This window comes from Carassius carassius, chromosome 1, assembly GCF_963082965.1.
Source record: "Carassius carassius chromosome 1, fCarCar2.1, whole genome shotgun sequence".
NCBI classification, from domain to species: Eukaryota; Metazoa; Chordata; class Actinopteri; order Cypriniformes; family Cyprinidae; genus Carassius; species Carassius carassius.
The window spans coordinates 47058811-47073776 of NC_081755.1; the positions used below are offsets into that span (position 1 = coordinate 47058811).

The 14966-nt window shown below is 36.2% G+C and overlaps 1 protein-coding gene across 8 annotated transcripts in view; it reads left to right on the forward strand.

Annotated features, from left to right (window-relative positions):
* The window catches only part of rbfox3b (RNA binding fox-1 homolog 3b), a 245994-nt gene extending 234197 nt beyond the window's left edge, over positions 1-11797 (forward strand). For all 8 annotated transcript variants that reach the window (XM_059561849.1, XM_059561859.1, XM_059561902.1 and 5 more), the window contains 5 exons: positions 2326-2458; positions 3075-3114; positions 6432-6490; positions 8360-8438; positions 11559-11797. In XM_059561849.1, coding sequence (XP_059417832.1) covers positions 2326-2458; positions 3075-3114; positions 6432-6490; positions 8360-8438; positions 11559-11603 — 356 coding nt within the window. In that variant the 3' untranslated portion in view covers positions 11604-11797. The remainder of the gene's footprint in view (positions 1-2325; positions 2459-3074; positions 3115-6431; positions 6491-8359; positions 8439-11558) is intronic.
* The last annotated feature ends 3169 nt before the right edge of the window (positions 11798-14966 follow it).

The window sequence follows — 14966 nt, forward strand, 5'->3', positions numbered from 1 at the left end:
CGCTCAGAGAGAGACTAACCAGCGACACGATGAGAGACGGCATCAATGCTATCAGATTACCTCATGTCTTATTCACAGCAAGCGTATAATATTACAGTAATAACACCTTCCATTCTCAGTTGGAATTGCGGTAGCACTTTATTTTACAGTCCTGTTCCCCATGTACATACTATGTACTTGTGTACTATGTACAATAACTATGTAATAACTAGGTACTAACCCTGAACCTACCCCTAAACCTAACCCTACCCCATGTAGTTACCTTGTATTACCAGAACTTTCTTAGATAAATACGCTGTAAGTACACATACTGTAAAATAAAGTGCAACCGGAATTGCAGTAGTGTAATGAACATGTCGATATTGTATCATGTCTGCGCTAACAGTTTCCAGAGGTGCAAATACATACATTGACAGACAGGTAGGACAACCATAATCGTAATCGTTGGACTGAATAATTTGATTGGAGGAACATTTTATGGTACTATACATGGTCTTATTTATGGTATCTATAGCTTTTTTTTAGTGCAAATTTAGTGCAAATATCCACTGCCTTCTTCTAAATATTTTGTTAGTAATGTAAATATCAAATACAAAACAAATATAATTATTAGTATAAAAAGTAAAATTATATTTATAAAAGTATATAACAAATTGTAAAGATATACATTTGTATAATTATACAGTTTATATAGTATTTACATTGTTTAATTGTTTTGAATATATGATATTAGTAATTTAAATATATAAAATATAAAACAGTATCAAAATTAGTATAAGTATATAAAAATATATAATGCTAAAATGTACAATTTTAGTTCTTTAATCTTACATATATAAAATTATAACCAAAACATAATTATACTATTTCTTTTACATAAAAAGTTATAATTCTTACAAAAATGTTTAAATAGTATAAAGCTTTTAAAAGTTACACACACAAACACACTTAAATGCACACTTTTAAGCTCCTAAAAGCAAATAAAAGCCCCTAAAGCAGTCAGTGATGACATAATGTTGATTTTTCTTCAGATCTCTCTTTTAAGCTCTCGTATAGTCCGGTCTGATCCGGTCTGAAGTGTTTTAATGAGTGGAGATGAGCTCTCTGATTGTTTCTCGGCACATTAAGGACATAATGAAGCACTTGCTGTTGATTTGATGAATCTGTGTCTATTCCCCCTTGTGTGGATTACTCACTGCAACTCTTCACAATAACCAGCATTAAACAGCTGAGCGGCTGCTTACCAGTCCTTCAGAGCCGGACTAACCATCCCCTCAATGACTCTGTGTTTTAATCTCTCTCTCTCTCTCTCTCTCTCTCTCTCTCTCTCTCTCTCTCTCTCTCTCTCTCTCTCTCTCTCTCTCTCTCTCTCTCTCTCTCTCTCTCTCTCTCTCTCTCTCTCTCTCTCTCTCTCTCTCTCTCTCTCTCTCTCTCTCTCTTTCTGCTCCTCTGAGATCTTTTTTTTTTTCTTTTTTCTGGTGTTTTGTGCCACAGCATGTCAGCTGGTTTGATGAATGTGTTTTTATTGAGGCAGTGTAGCCTATCGCCTGCTCATTATCAGCTTCATTTACATATATTACATGACACGGACGCCGGCGCAGCATAAACAGAGAACAGTATTTAATTTCAATGACTGATTCTTACCTTGTGTCAGAAAATGTTATGTAAAATTACATAATAATTATTTGTTATAGATTCTTTTTACACCACTCTTGCTGGACCAAAAAAAAAAAACCTGTACAAATTTTGTTTTCTACTTTTGTTGTGCGATTCATTGATAAATCTCAATAAACTCGGTAGGTTCTTAAACACGGATTTAAGAAGAATTAAACCATCTTGAGGCCAGCTTGGTAAACTTACAGGGAGAGATCAAACCCTATATATATATTAATGAATATATATATATATATATATATATATATATATATATATATATATATATATATATATATATATATATATATATATATATTAAATTTGACAAATTAAGGAAAAAACTGGGAAATGGGAAAAGAATGGTTAAAGATATATCTGCTGGAAAACAAAATGGGCAAAAATAAATGTAAAGTGCTTTTGAAAAAATGGAAAAATACTTTAAAAAAAAAATGGTTGGCCAATAAACCAGAGACCAGATCAGAGAGACTTGAGGTTGCAAGACAGCCAAAAACAACAAGCAACCAGCAAGAATGCCCTAACAACATGCACAAGCTAACAGCAATCCGGTCGTCTTTATAAGCCTCATTGTGTGATAGAGACACATGCACCTCATCTACTGCCCTGTGTTTATCATGAACGCTCCCTGTGTGTATGTGTGTGTGTGTGCAGTGACGGGTTTCCCGTATCCCGCGGCAGGAGCAACGGTGGCGTACAGAGGCGCTCATCTGCGGGGCAGAGGCCGGGCCATTTACAACACCTTCCGCACAGCTCCTCCTCCTCCACCCATCCCAGCGTACGGCGCGTGAGTCTTTCTAAGCAAATACTGATCTGTGCCATAGTAATTACATCAACTAATACATAATTAATGCAATTAAAAAATAATCAATTGACAGCTGTATTTGGACGTGATTTTTCAGGCTGCAAAGTCACTTATTTCTCACAGTCGTGTGACTTAATTCCCAGCAGTTTTGATGCTCATATGTGACCCTGCAGCACAAAACCCGCCAAAAATACAGCGTATGGGTCAAAATTATAATAGTTTCTCTTTTATGCCAAATATCATTAGGATATTGAGTAAAGATCATGTTCCATGGAGATATTTTGTAAATTTCCTAGTGTAAATTTATAAAAACTTGATCAGTAATATGCATTGCTAATAACTTCAGTTGGACAACTTTAAAGGCGTTTTCTCAGTATTTAGATTTTTTTGCACCCTCAGATTCCAGATTTTCATAGTTGTATCTCTGTCAAATATTGTCCTATCCTAACAAACCATACAACAATGTAAAGCTTACTTATTCAGCTTTCAGACAATGTATAAATCTCAATTTAAAAAAATTGACACTTAAGACTTAAGTTTTGTGGTACATATATGTGTGATAATGAAACGCTCTCGTCGTCTCTTCTCTGACTCACAGGATGGTGTATCAGGACGGATTCTACGGTGCAGAGATCTACGTGAGTAACTTCGTTTCTTTAGGGATGAGAGCGGAGTGTAATTCCAGTCCAGGATCTCTGGCATTGATTAAGAGATGCCTCACTTTTGCCAAGAAACCTGACAACCCAATTCTAGATTCCCTTCAGTCACCATAAACACAGAGTTTGGCAAATGAGCAAAGCGCTCTCTATGTCCTCCAGCTTCAGCACACACACACACAAAAGCATGCTTTCAAACCACTCCTGCATTTGGCAGAAGTGTTTCTCCAAAGCAACTTGTGTTGGATTCAAGGTATACGTTTATCAGTTCGTGCATTCACTGGGAATCAAACCCGTGACCTTAGTTCAGTGCTACAGGCCTGAAATCATTTAAGAGTTAAAAAAGAATAGAAATAGAAAACTTGACTTGTTTAAACAGCAGTATGTTGGTAAAACACTGAGGTGAGAGTTCACAGAGAACAAACTCCAGTTTAGTGTTTATTTGCATCTGCTGCTTGTGCTGTTAGTTTTTGTGGAAAAAAAAGAGGTTAGGAGGCTAACTGAGAGCCGAGAATTCAAAAATACTTCTTATAGCCAATGAAATGGGGAAAAATAAGAAAAAGGTGAAAAAGGTATTTGCTGGCCAGAAAAGGGGGAAAATGAGATTACAAAAAATGTTGGACACATACAATCATTAAATACAAAATTGGTAAAAATAATTAAGAAATATCTGTCAAAAAGGTGCATTTGGTGTGCAATAAAATGAGTAAAAAAGGGGAAAAAAATAAATAAATTTGGTGACCAATTAAAATTAATTACAATAAGAAATGAATGATAAAATAAATTACATTAATTAGCAAATATAAATGGTAAAAATAAGAAGAAACTGTGAAAAAAGTTACATTGTGTGTCAATAAAGAGGGTAAAATAAGGGTAAAATAAATTTTTTGTAGCTAATAAATGGATAAACAAATTAACCTTCAACTGGACGATCAAACAGGTGTTAAAGGGACGTGTGTGTGTGTGTGTGTTGTAGTGGTTTGTTGATTGTTGGATGTAAACCCTCAGTAGTGTGATTTTTGTGGTTGCTCTGCAGTGAGTCCCTGAAGAGGTGAAGCAGCTTCAGATAAATGGATTCATCTTCTTGCCGGCGCTGCTATTCACTCTCTCTCTCTCACACACACACACACACACACACACACATCTGTAAGTCGTCTCACATCTGTGTCAACCTGATAGTGACACACCGACCCGCAGGAGGACAAACACATTCACACATCTCTCTTTCACTCTTCATTCTGCTCTCAGTTCATTCCTTACCTTAAAAAAAGTTTGAAATACTGCATATTTTAATGTATTTTTAATTATATTTTGTGAATTGATTTTACTCAAATGGGAGTCTGTGAGGAACATACTGATTTATTTGGATGCTATTGTTTCTCTTTAATTTTATTTGCTCCATTATTCTATTTTCATTTATTTTTCATTGTCCCTTCTTATTTTTTCTCTTATCCTCTTTTCTTTTTTCTCTTTCCTTTTTTTTTGTTTCTATTCAAATGTTCTTTTATATTTATTTTTCTCTCTTTTCTTTTCTTCTCTCCTCTTTCTTCCTTTCCTTTTCTCTTGTTTTCTTTTTGTTCTTTTCTAGCTTTTCTTTTGTTTCTTTTCTCATCTTCTCTCCTCTTTTTTTTGTTTTTCTTTCCTTTCTTTTTTCATTTCACTTTTTGTCTGTTTTGTTCCTCTTCAAGATTCACTCCTTTTCACTTCTGTTACTATCTGTTGTCTTTTTCTTTCTATCTTTTCTCGTCTATTGTGTTTCTTTCCCATTTCTCTTCTCTTCTGCCCTTCTCTCCTCGAGGCTCTTCTCATTCTTCCCCCCGTCATGTTCTCTCTCTCTTCTCTCATCTTCAGCGGTGTGGTCTGTTATATTTAGTGTCCTGATAAAGCCATGTTCTGTGTATTGGGCTGGAGGTGCTGACAGTCTGATTTATTACCCCGTGTGTTCGCAGGCGGGGGCTCCAATCAGTGCGGTCCCGCAGGAAGTTCACCACGCCTGCTTCTCTTCACTTCCTGTCCCCGGGTCACATGACCTCACAATCCCCCGCTCAACCTCTAACCTGATTTCATTTTACTTTCACTCCCAAACTTCTTCTGATTCAAATTGTTTTCCGAGTGATGGGAAACCCAGCCCTTCCCGTAGCGTTGGAGAGTCTCTGTGTGCTCGTTTCAGTAGCGCACAAACCGTTCTGTGCTGACTGTCTCAAATTCTCCACTCAATAAACTTTCCGTGCCCGATTTAAATGCGGCACACATTATCAGTGTAAGCCTTCCACACTCAGCATCTCAAATAGAAATCAGCAGCGTTATCGCGTGTTGCAGTGCCCCCCAGTGGCGTGGCGCTCTTGCTCATGGGCGTTGTGTGTTTGTCGGACCGGAGAATGTAAAACAGCGGCTGTTCTCTTTCTGACGCTCTGATTAATGTGTGTTATTAGCGATCTGCCTACAGACAAATGAGCTCGACTCCACCTCAGAGTCTCTGCTGATTATGATACAAGCGGCAAATCTACAGAATCTGCTCTGTTTTCCGGAGAAACCAGCAAGAACCAAGAGAGATGTGTTTCAAAACCTATAAAGATGTCACCTGAAAGCGTCATACGCACACTTCTGAGGATGCTATACAGATACTAGGATGCAGAATTAACCCTGTACAGTCTGACGTATGAAATAATAAAGTCATTTTTTAAAAATGGAACCGTTTATTAAAACTTTACACAAAAGTTTGCATATGTGGTTATTGTCGAGTATTATAGTATGAGATAATGAAAATTAGGAGGGGAAAAGCAGCTCAGTTTTATTCAGACATGTAAACTGAGCAAAAATATGTAATTTAGGGCTAATGCTGATATTGAAATGGACAAAAAGTGAGATGAAATTCTATTAGGCTGTAAGCCAATGAGATCTTTATAACTGTATAACAGATAGGCCTACTTACATAAAATGATATAAATATCAGTTGTCAATCTATGTCTCCAATAATATGTCTCAGTAAGATGATATGATCGATACAGTGCAATACAATACTAAAATAATAAATGTTGTTCCTCAAAAGAGACACGTGAAGCACAAGCTGAAGATGTACATTTGTATAATTATACTAAAAGGCCTTTTACTTGCAAAAAAGTCTAAACTATCAATCAGACGACAGAAGGCATGGAGTGGATTGTGTGCAACAAGTTTAGCTGCATCATGTTGGTCATTTAGAGGCCTTCAGACGATGCAGTATTTCATAGTAGGTGTGTGTTGTATATCTGTTGGGGTGTGACCGATAAATGATTGTTTTGTGTTTTTTGTGTTTTCAGGGTGGATATGCGGCGTACAGATATACTCAGCCTGCAACGGCTACAGCGTACAGCGACAGGTTCGAGTTCATTCACACATGCAGTGTTGCATAACATACTAACAGAAACATTTATTTTGGCATGCATTTTAAGTACAATTTCAGTTTTTTTTCTGTTTAGCTTCAGTTTGTATGTATTTCAATTTTTGTTTTATAGATTTTTTTTTTTGTATATAACCACTGATTACAATGTATGTAAAATGTATTGATTTTTGATCCACTTCAGATGTTGACTACTATATTAATATTTTGAGAATTTATTAGTGAGAATTTATTCATGTAATTAGCTTTTATTTTTTCAGTCTGTATGTGTTTGTCATTTCTATTGTTTTGTTGCTTTTTAAATACTTCTCAGCTTTAATTTGCATTTATTTCAGTCATATTTTAGTCATTTCAGTGCTTAAACTTATTTTTCTACCATGTTCATTTAAGTTTACCATCTACTTTATTTCACATAAAGAGAAAGTAAAATTCAGCCACAGTCTGTATTGCAAGTCTGAGTGAGGCAGCAATTTGCTAATGAGGAAGAGAAATAAACTTAATTTAAGACCGGTCACTGAAACCAAGTCACAGTTTTAATACACAGTTTTGCTTCGCAAAGAAATTTGTTGTTTTAAAGGATGTTTAGCCATTTTTACTGGAACACAAAACAATAATACTGATTAAAAAGATGAATGAAATGATGTTTTGTGCTGTGCTGAAGTCAGTGTTATGCTTTCAAAGCAGGTTTCTTGCCAATCCAGACTGAGTCAGCACAATTAACGTCCAGTTTCACACACACAGACATTAAAGTGTATATATCTCTTACAGTAAAGCTGGCCTTTTCTCTCTCACCCTCCGTTCGTCTGCTGGAGTTGTTGCCCACAGCCGAGGGTTTGTGTTTTCTTATCAGCTCTCTGCAGACCTTCATTTGCAAGCTGTATGTGGAGAAGAATCAGAAGAGAGTGGAAAATGTGCAATATATAAATGAAAGGAAATGACACGTGTTGTCCTTCCTGTGGAGGATTAGTTCCAAACCAGCAACACAAGCCTACGGCACCTCGTTTGCCTCTTTCACCTTTCTTTCCCTCACTCATTATCTCTTTTCAGTCATTCTTTTGCGCGCATGTTTAATTTATCTTCTTCTCTGTTCTTGTCATTTACCTGAAATTGTTTCTTGGAAAAATAAAAATGTGTTAGGAGGGACGTTCGACAGAAAGTTTTTCTTAGGCAGATTTTAAAAATAAATAAAAAATGAAAAAAGCTAACACAATTTGACTCCCTATGAACCCGTTCAAGTCTAAAAGTTCTGTTGTAGTTTCTTTACGTAGAAAGCCCCAAAATTCCAGCCTCCCTCACTGGAAAAAAACAAACAAAAGAAAGAATTCACTGCAGTTTCTAGTAAAGAACCAACAACCTTTATTCTTTTATGCACACATTTTGATTACAGGGGCATATTATTGATTAATAAACTTATATCCATGCACAATACTATCTTTTGACCTCAAAACATTTTTAAAATAGCACCTGGTTAAAAAAAATGACATTTTGATGTTTGCATCACATAACAACCTCCATATGTATGGCTTTTCTGACATGGTAAGCTTGCTCTTTAGCGCACCCGGTGCTTTACATTTGTGATGCCGGTCGTTATAATTTGGTATTTCTATTTACTTTAATTGGTATTTATTTAGTTTTAGTATAGTATTCACACCAAGTCTGAATATTCTGGTGAAGCTTCTAACTTGGTGAAAATAGTTTTGTTGCATATAGTGTATTTTAATTTCGATATTTGACTCATATTAGACATTTGAGTGACATTACAGAAGTAAAATAGGTTGTAAATGCTGTTTCATGTTGTGAATGAGTGTTTGCATGCGTTAAAGCATCTCCTGATTGATGTTTCTGCAGTTATGGGAGAGTCTATGCAACTACTGACCCATATCACCACACCATCGCCCCGGCAGCCACCTACAGCGTGGGGACCATGGTAAGATAAACCACTGTTATAAACAGTGAAACAGTGTCAGAAACAGCACAAATGTATTGTGCACTTTGCCAGAATTGTATTAAGAACTGTTTCCCACCTTTTTTGTCCACCACATTTGTGCCAGGTGTTTCTGTGAGTCGTTTTTCCATAACATGCTCCCTGACAAGAGGAAGTCAGCTGGTTAATGTCTGTTTTTAGCTAGCGTTTGCAGCTAACATCAAAGATGAAGGCACTAATGGGCCGTCAGAGTTAGGAGAGCTCTTCTCCACTGCGTCGTTTGCTCTCTGTTTCCCCTAAATTAACGAGCATGTAACGCATGCAGCAGTGTGCCGTGGGACAGACTCGATTAAAGGAAGGAGACGTCAGAGGATGGTTTATTTCCAACCACCTATCTCTATCAGAAAGAAAAAAAAAAGACTCTTGTTTGGCACTCCGGCATGCATGCAATTTCTCAACGACAAGGACGTCAGCAAAACACATTAAAACAGAATAAGAAAATAGAAAAAAGAAGCAGTAGTAAACAGTTCCCCGGTGCAGCTGCTAGCTAAAAGCTTTCATTAATTAAGACGCTTTGTTTGAGACTCTCTTCATTTACTTAATTAAGACTCTGCCTGTACGTTTTTCTTTAATTCCTGCTTCCCTGCAAATTTCCTTCCTTGTTTCTTCATCAACAGTGAGAAAAATGACCCCATCACAAAGCCGAGAAGCCCCGTCAGTGGCTCCGTTCCAAAACATAGTGAGCCACCTGTCTACTGCTTACAAAGAGATGGCTTTTTCACTGACAACTGCTAGAGAGAGCATGATTTTTCAAAGTTGAACTAATAACTTGACACAACATGTTAAAAAGTGTTAATAATTCATTTCTAATTAGACTGACCTTTTTCATTTATTTATTTATATATAACTTCAGTTATATTACAGTGTAGTATTATTTTCTTACACAACTGTGGATGGATGTTTTGTTGCAATGCATTCTGGGACCTCACACAATAGATGCATTGCAAAAACTAAATTCTCTAGTGTTTTGTCACAATTAAACTACGATATTTAAAATAAAATCTAAAATACAATTATTTTTATGAGAAGTAAGTTGAATTAAGGTACAAACTTGTAAAGAATTGGCAACTAACTAAAATTAAAATAAAAACAAAAGGTAATTAAATTAACAACTAATAAAAACAAACTAATAAAATTACAACAACAAAAACTGACAATAAAAACTTAAATATAAAAATAAATTCTAATTGTAATACTGTATGAAATATGATTTACATGATCCTACAATGCTGTCTATTTTTGGAGTTCACTAGGTTTTGGAACAGACCCAAATTGTCCATTTATTTATATGTGTGTGTGTGTGTGTGTGTGTGTGTGTGTGTGTGTGTGTGTGTGTGTGTGTGTGTGTGTGTGTGTGTGTGTGTGTTAGTACTGATGCAAAAGAACCTGAGAACTCTGATTTACAGAGCAATCAAATGATCCCTCGTCTGTCAGAAAAAGAGCACTTTGGTTTTCGGCTCTTTCATCATAACTGATTAACGCGACAGCACAAGATGGGAGAGCTTTACGCTTTTAAAATTCCTTTAATAATTAGTTCCTCTGAGGTTGCATTAAATTCTCTTTGCTGGTTTTACCAGCGTCATGAAATTGCAGAAGGCTTCCACCCAGACCAGCGAGCGGGGTCCCCCTTAAATTAGGGAGAATTTTCCTTTGAAGGTCTATGATTTCTGGAGTAAATTACACGTATGGTCCAGTATCGTGGGGCGTGTTCGAAGATCATCACTCTCTCCCACGCCTGCAAGCTTTCTGCACACTAAACTTTAAAGAGAATAATTGTATGTGCCTTTGAACACCATTGGAATTCATTTGATGCATTGTAGTTTGAGGTCTATAATGCTTTCAAAGCCAGCCGATGCCACAATGCGTGCAGACGGAACTAGTTAGTGACTCCGTAATGAGATTCCAAAAAAGAATGCAGAACCCTTCATGGGCAGCACGCGACCCCTTGATCTCACCATTATTTAACTTACGTTTTGAGAAGTTTTCTAAATCAGTTCTCATAGTTCATCAGCATTAGTGAACACACACACAAACCGGTAAAGGAATAGTTCAACCAAAAATGAACATCTGCTGAACATTTTCTCATCTTCGGGCCATGTAAGATGTTAGATGAGTTTGTTACTTAATGAAAACAAATTTGGAGAAATTATTAGTCTTAGAAATTAGTAAAGTAGTATTACATCACTTGCTCACCAATCGGTCCTTTGCAGTGAATGAGAGTCCAAACAGCCGATAAAAACATAACAATAATCCACAAGTAATCCACACCACTCCAGTCCATCAGCTAATGACTTGTGAGGAGAAGAGTTACTAAAATAGTGGCTAAAATAATCCTCTGTCCATAATATTGCTTTCCCAGTGAAAAGGTCGTCTTGACTGAATCAGGAGAGAAATATGAAAAGATCTAGCTCTGTTTACTATGGAGCCCCACACATGACACGCAGGAAAAAATATAAGGCTAAATCATGTGCACAATTTACTAATTTGTTCCCTCAATGTACTAAAACATGCACACGATTTCTATAGCATTCCCTCGATTTACTATTGCATTCACTCGATTTATAAATTGTGCGCATGATTCGAGGGAACGCAAAAGCAAATCGAGGGAAAGCAATAGTAATCGTGCGCACATTTTAGTACATCGAGGGAACGAATTAGTAAATCGTGCGCACAATTTATTTATTTTTTCTTGCATGTCATGTGCGAGGCTCCATAGTTTGCAAACCAAAACAGGCCAAAACACAAAATGTGGGTCGGTTGCGGCAAATTGTTTTTAATCAGCTGTTTGGAGTCTCCTTTTCACAGCACCCATTTAATACAGAGACTCCATTGGTGAGTCATGTAATTTTATATATTTCTCCAAAACTGTTCTACTGAAGAAGAAAAAAAAGAAAAGAAAAATAAACTTTTCTACAAACAAACTAGCGTTCTTTTTTGAGTGGACTATTCCTTTATAACAATGCCAGAATTCTAAAGGAAGGAAATTTGAGAAGCAGGAATTCCGTCGTTGCCGTGACCACCAGCTTGACTCTGATTGGTGCTCTTTCATCTTTGATGTTGCAGGCAAGCCTGTACAGAGGAGGCTACAGCCGCTTCACACCCTACTAGAGAGACTAAACCACTGATTACGCAAACTAACACACAAAACCACTAGACTCGTTCTGCTACACGGAGTGTGATTTCAATCAAAAATGCTTCCAGGTCACCCAATGACCTCATCCCGACAACATTCTCTCAAGTGGACATTGTGGAAATCAGTGGGAAAATCAGAAGAGCAGCTCATAAATGTGAAGTTGATGTCAGATTTTCAGACTTATTGATTTTAGACATTTTTTGACATCATTTAGACAAGTCAAATTTTTTTTCTCATTTGTGTTTTGTCTGCAAATGGAAGGACAGTGTTTGAAAAAGCATTTTAAAATGGGAAGAAAGTGAACTATCATGTGGTCCTTTAGATGATTGTCTTTCATTATTAATCATTTTGTTATGTATATAAGCTGCTAGACTGAATTCAGACATGAGACAATATCTCAGGACTCTCTTCAACTTTTCTCTGAATCCAAAACCACCCCAGCCAGACATATACATATATATATATATATATATATATATATATATATATATATATATATATATATATATATATATACAGGTCCTTCTCAAAAAATTAGCATATTGTGATAAAGTTCATTATTTTCCATAATGTAATGATAAAAATTTAACTTTCATATATTTTAGATTCATTGCACACCAACTGAAATATTTCAGGTCTTTTATTGTTTTAATACTTATGATTTTGGCATACAGCTCATGAAAACCCAAAATTCCTATCTCAAAAAATAAGCATATTTCATCCGACCAATAAAAGAAAAGTGTTTTTAATACAAAAAAAGTCAACCTTCAAATAATTATGTTCAGTTATGCACTCAATACTTGGTCGGGAATCCTTTTGCAGAAATGACTGCTTCAATGCGGCGTGGCATGGAGGCAATCAGCCTGTGGCACTGCTGAGGTGTTATGGAGGCCCAGGATGCTTCGATAGCGGCCTTAAGCTCATCCAGAGTGTTGGGTCTTGCGTCTCTCAACCTTCTCTTCACAATATCCCCCAGATTCTCTATGGGGTTCAGGTCAGGAGAGTTGGCAGGCCAATTGAGCACAGTAATACCATGGTCAGTAAACCATTTACCAGTGGTTTTGGCACTGTGAGCAGGTGCCAGGTCGTGCTGAAAAACGAAATCTTCATCTCCATAAAGCTTTTCAGCAGATGGAAGCATGAAGTGCTCCAAAATCTCCTGATAGCTAGCTGCATTGACCCTGCCCTTGATAAAACACAGTGGACCAACACCAGCAGCTGACATGGCACCCCAGACCATCACTGACTGTGGGTACTTGACACTGGACTTCAGGCATTTTGGCATTTCCTTCTCCCCAGTCTTCCTCCAGACTCTGACACCTTTATTTCCGAATGACATGCAAAATTTGTCCAAAAGTCCAGTGCTGCTTCTCTGTAGCCCAGGTCAGGTGCTTCTGCCACTGTTTCTGGTTCAAAAGTGGCTTGACCTGGGGAATGCGGCACCTGTAGCCCATTTCCTGCACACGCCTGTGCACGGTGGCTCTGGATGTTTCTACTCCAGACTCAGTCCACTGCTTCCGCAGGTCCCCCAAGGTCTGGAATCGGTCCTTCTCCACAATCTTCCTCAGGGTCCAGTCACCTCTTCTCGTTGTGCAGCATTTTTTGCCACACTTTTTCCTTCCCACAGACTTCCCACTGAGATGCCTTGATACAGCACTCTGGGAACAGCCTGTTCGTTCAGAAATTTCTTTCTGTGTCTTACCCTCTTGCTTGATGGTGTCAATGATGGCCTTCTGGACAGCAGTCTTACCCATGATTGCGGTTTTGAGTAATGAACCTGGCTGGGAGTTTTTAAAAGCCTCAGGAATCTTTTGCAGGTGTTTAGAGTTAATTAGTTGATTCAGATGATTAGGTTAATAGCTTGTTTAGAGAACCTTTTCATGATATGCTAATTTTTCGAGATGGGAATTTTGGGTTTTCATGAGCTGTATGCCAAAATCATCAGTATTAAAACAATAAAAGATCTGAAATATTTCAGAATCTAAAATATATGAAAGTTTAAATTTTATCATTACATTATGGAAAATAATTGACTTTATCACAATATGCTAATTTTTTGAGAAGGACCTGTATATATATATATATATATATATATATATATATATATATATATATATACACACACACACATACACATACTTCACCAGATATTGCCAGCATACTCTATTCTCTGTGGTCTGAAACTGTGTGTTTGCTGTATGAATAAGGTGTTTTTTTTTTAGTTGCTGGGGTTTTATTTTAAGGGTTTCTATGCATGTTGTTTCCGAGATGAGAGGACTCATCATGTGTTCTCTCACGTTTGCACTAACAGATTTACCTCTGTACACAGTGGACAGATTTAACTCACGCTAACTAATGCTGAATGAATGTGTGAGTGCTTGTGCATTAACATATAAGGATTAAAAGATCATTTCATATATTGGAAATATTACATAAAGTAATTTTACAAGTTAACATATAGAGACTTTGGGAGCAATATGTTTTTCAAAAGAAGGACAAATAATTAGATTCATGAAAATACAAGGAAACTTGGTGGGACTTGAAGAGATGTGCAAAGAATTTTTTAAGTAATAAATATTTAGATTTGAAAATATATAAGAAGACATCGGGAGATTGAGGAATGTATAGAGAAATTTAAAAATAATAATAATGATAAGGTGACATGGGAAGATTTAAGGGGATTCACGGAGGAACTGAAAAATCTATTTAAATTATTATTATTTTATTTTATTATTATTATTATTATTTTAAGAATTAAGTTTAAGTGGACAGGTTCATTTGTTTCCAAACTAGTGGAAAGAAACATCCAAAATAAAATGTTTAAGTGTTTATTTTATTAAATGATTTTATTTGCACCTGTAGATTTAAACTAAAATATATATCTTTAAATCTGTTTTCTCAAAATATTTTTTTTCTCTCTTCAGTTTTTATTGAGGGGTTTGTTTATACATCATTCACTTGAAATTAAGTGTAGATTTCAATTACAATGCAAATATTTAAAGGACGTTTCCTCAGAAATAAGTTTTTTCTCCATTTCAGTAGTACTGAAATATACAAAATTGTAAAATTTTATTCCTATCTATATTCTGACCATTTTTACTGAGGGATTTGTTCATATATCATTCACAATGATTTCTATACCATTTTATTTAAAAGAAAAATGCTAAAAGTGCATTTTTTCCTGTCTGTTGACAGTATTTCTTCATCAGTAGCACTTACATAACCCAACTGTTTTCTTCCTATCTATATTCCTAAGGTATTTATAGAGGGTTTTTTCATACATCATTCGCTTGATTTCATTATTGCACTATAACTATTTATGTCTGTAGATTTCAATT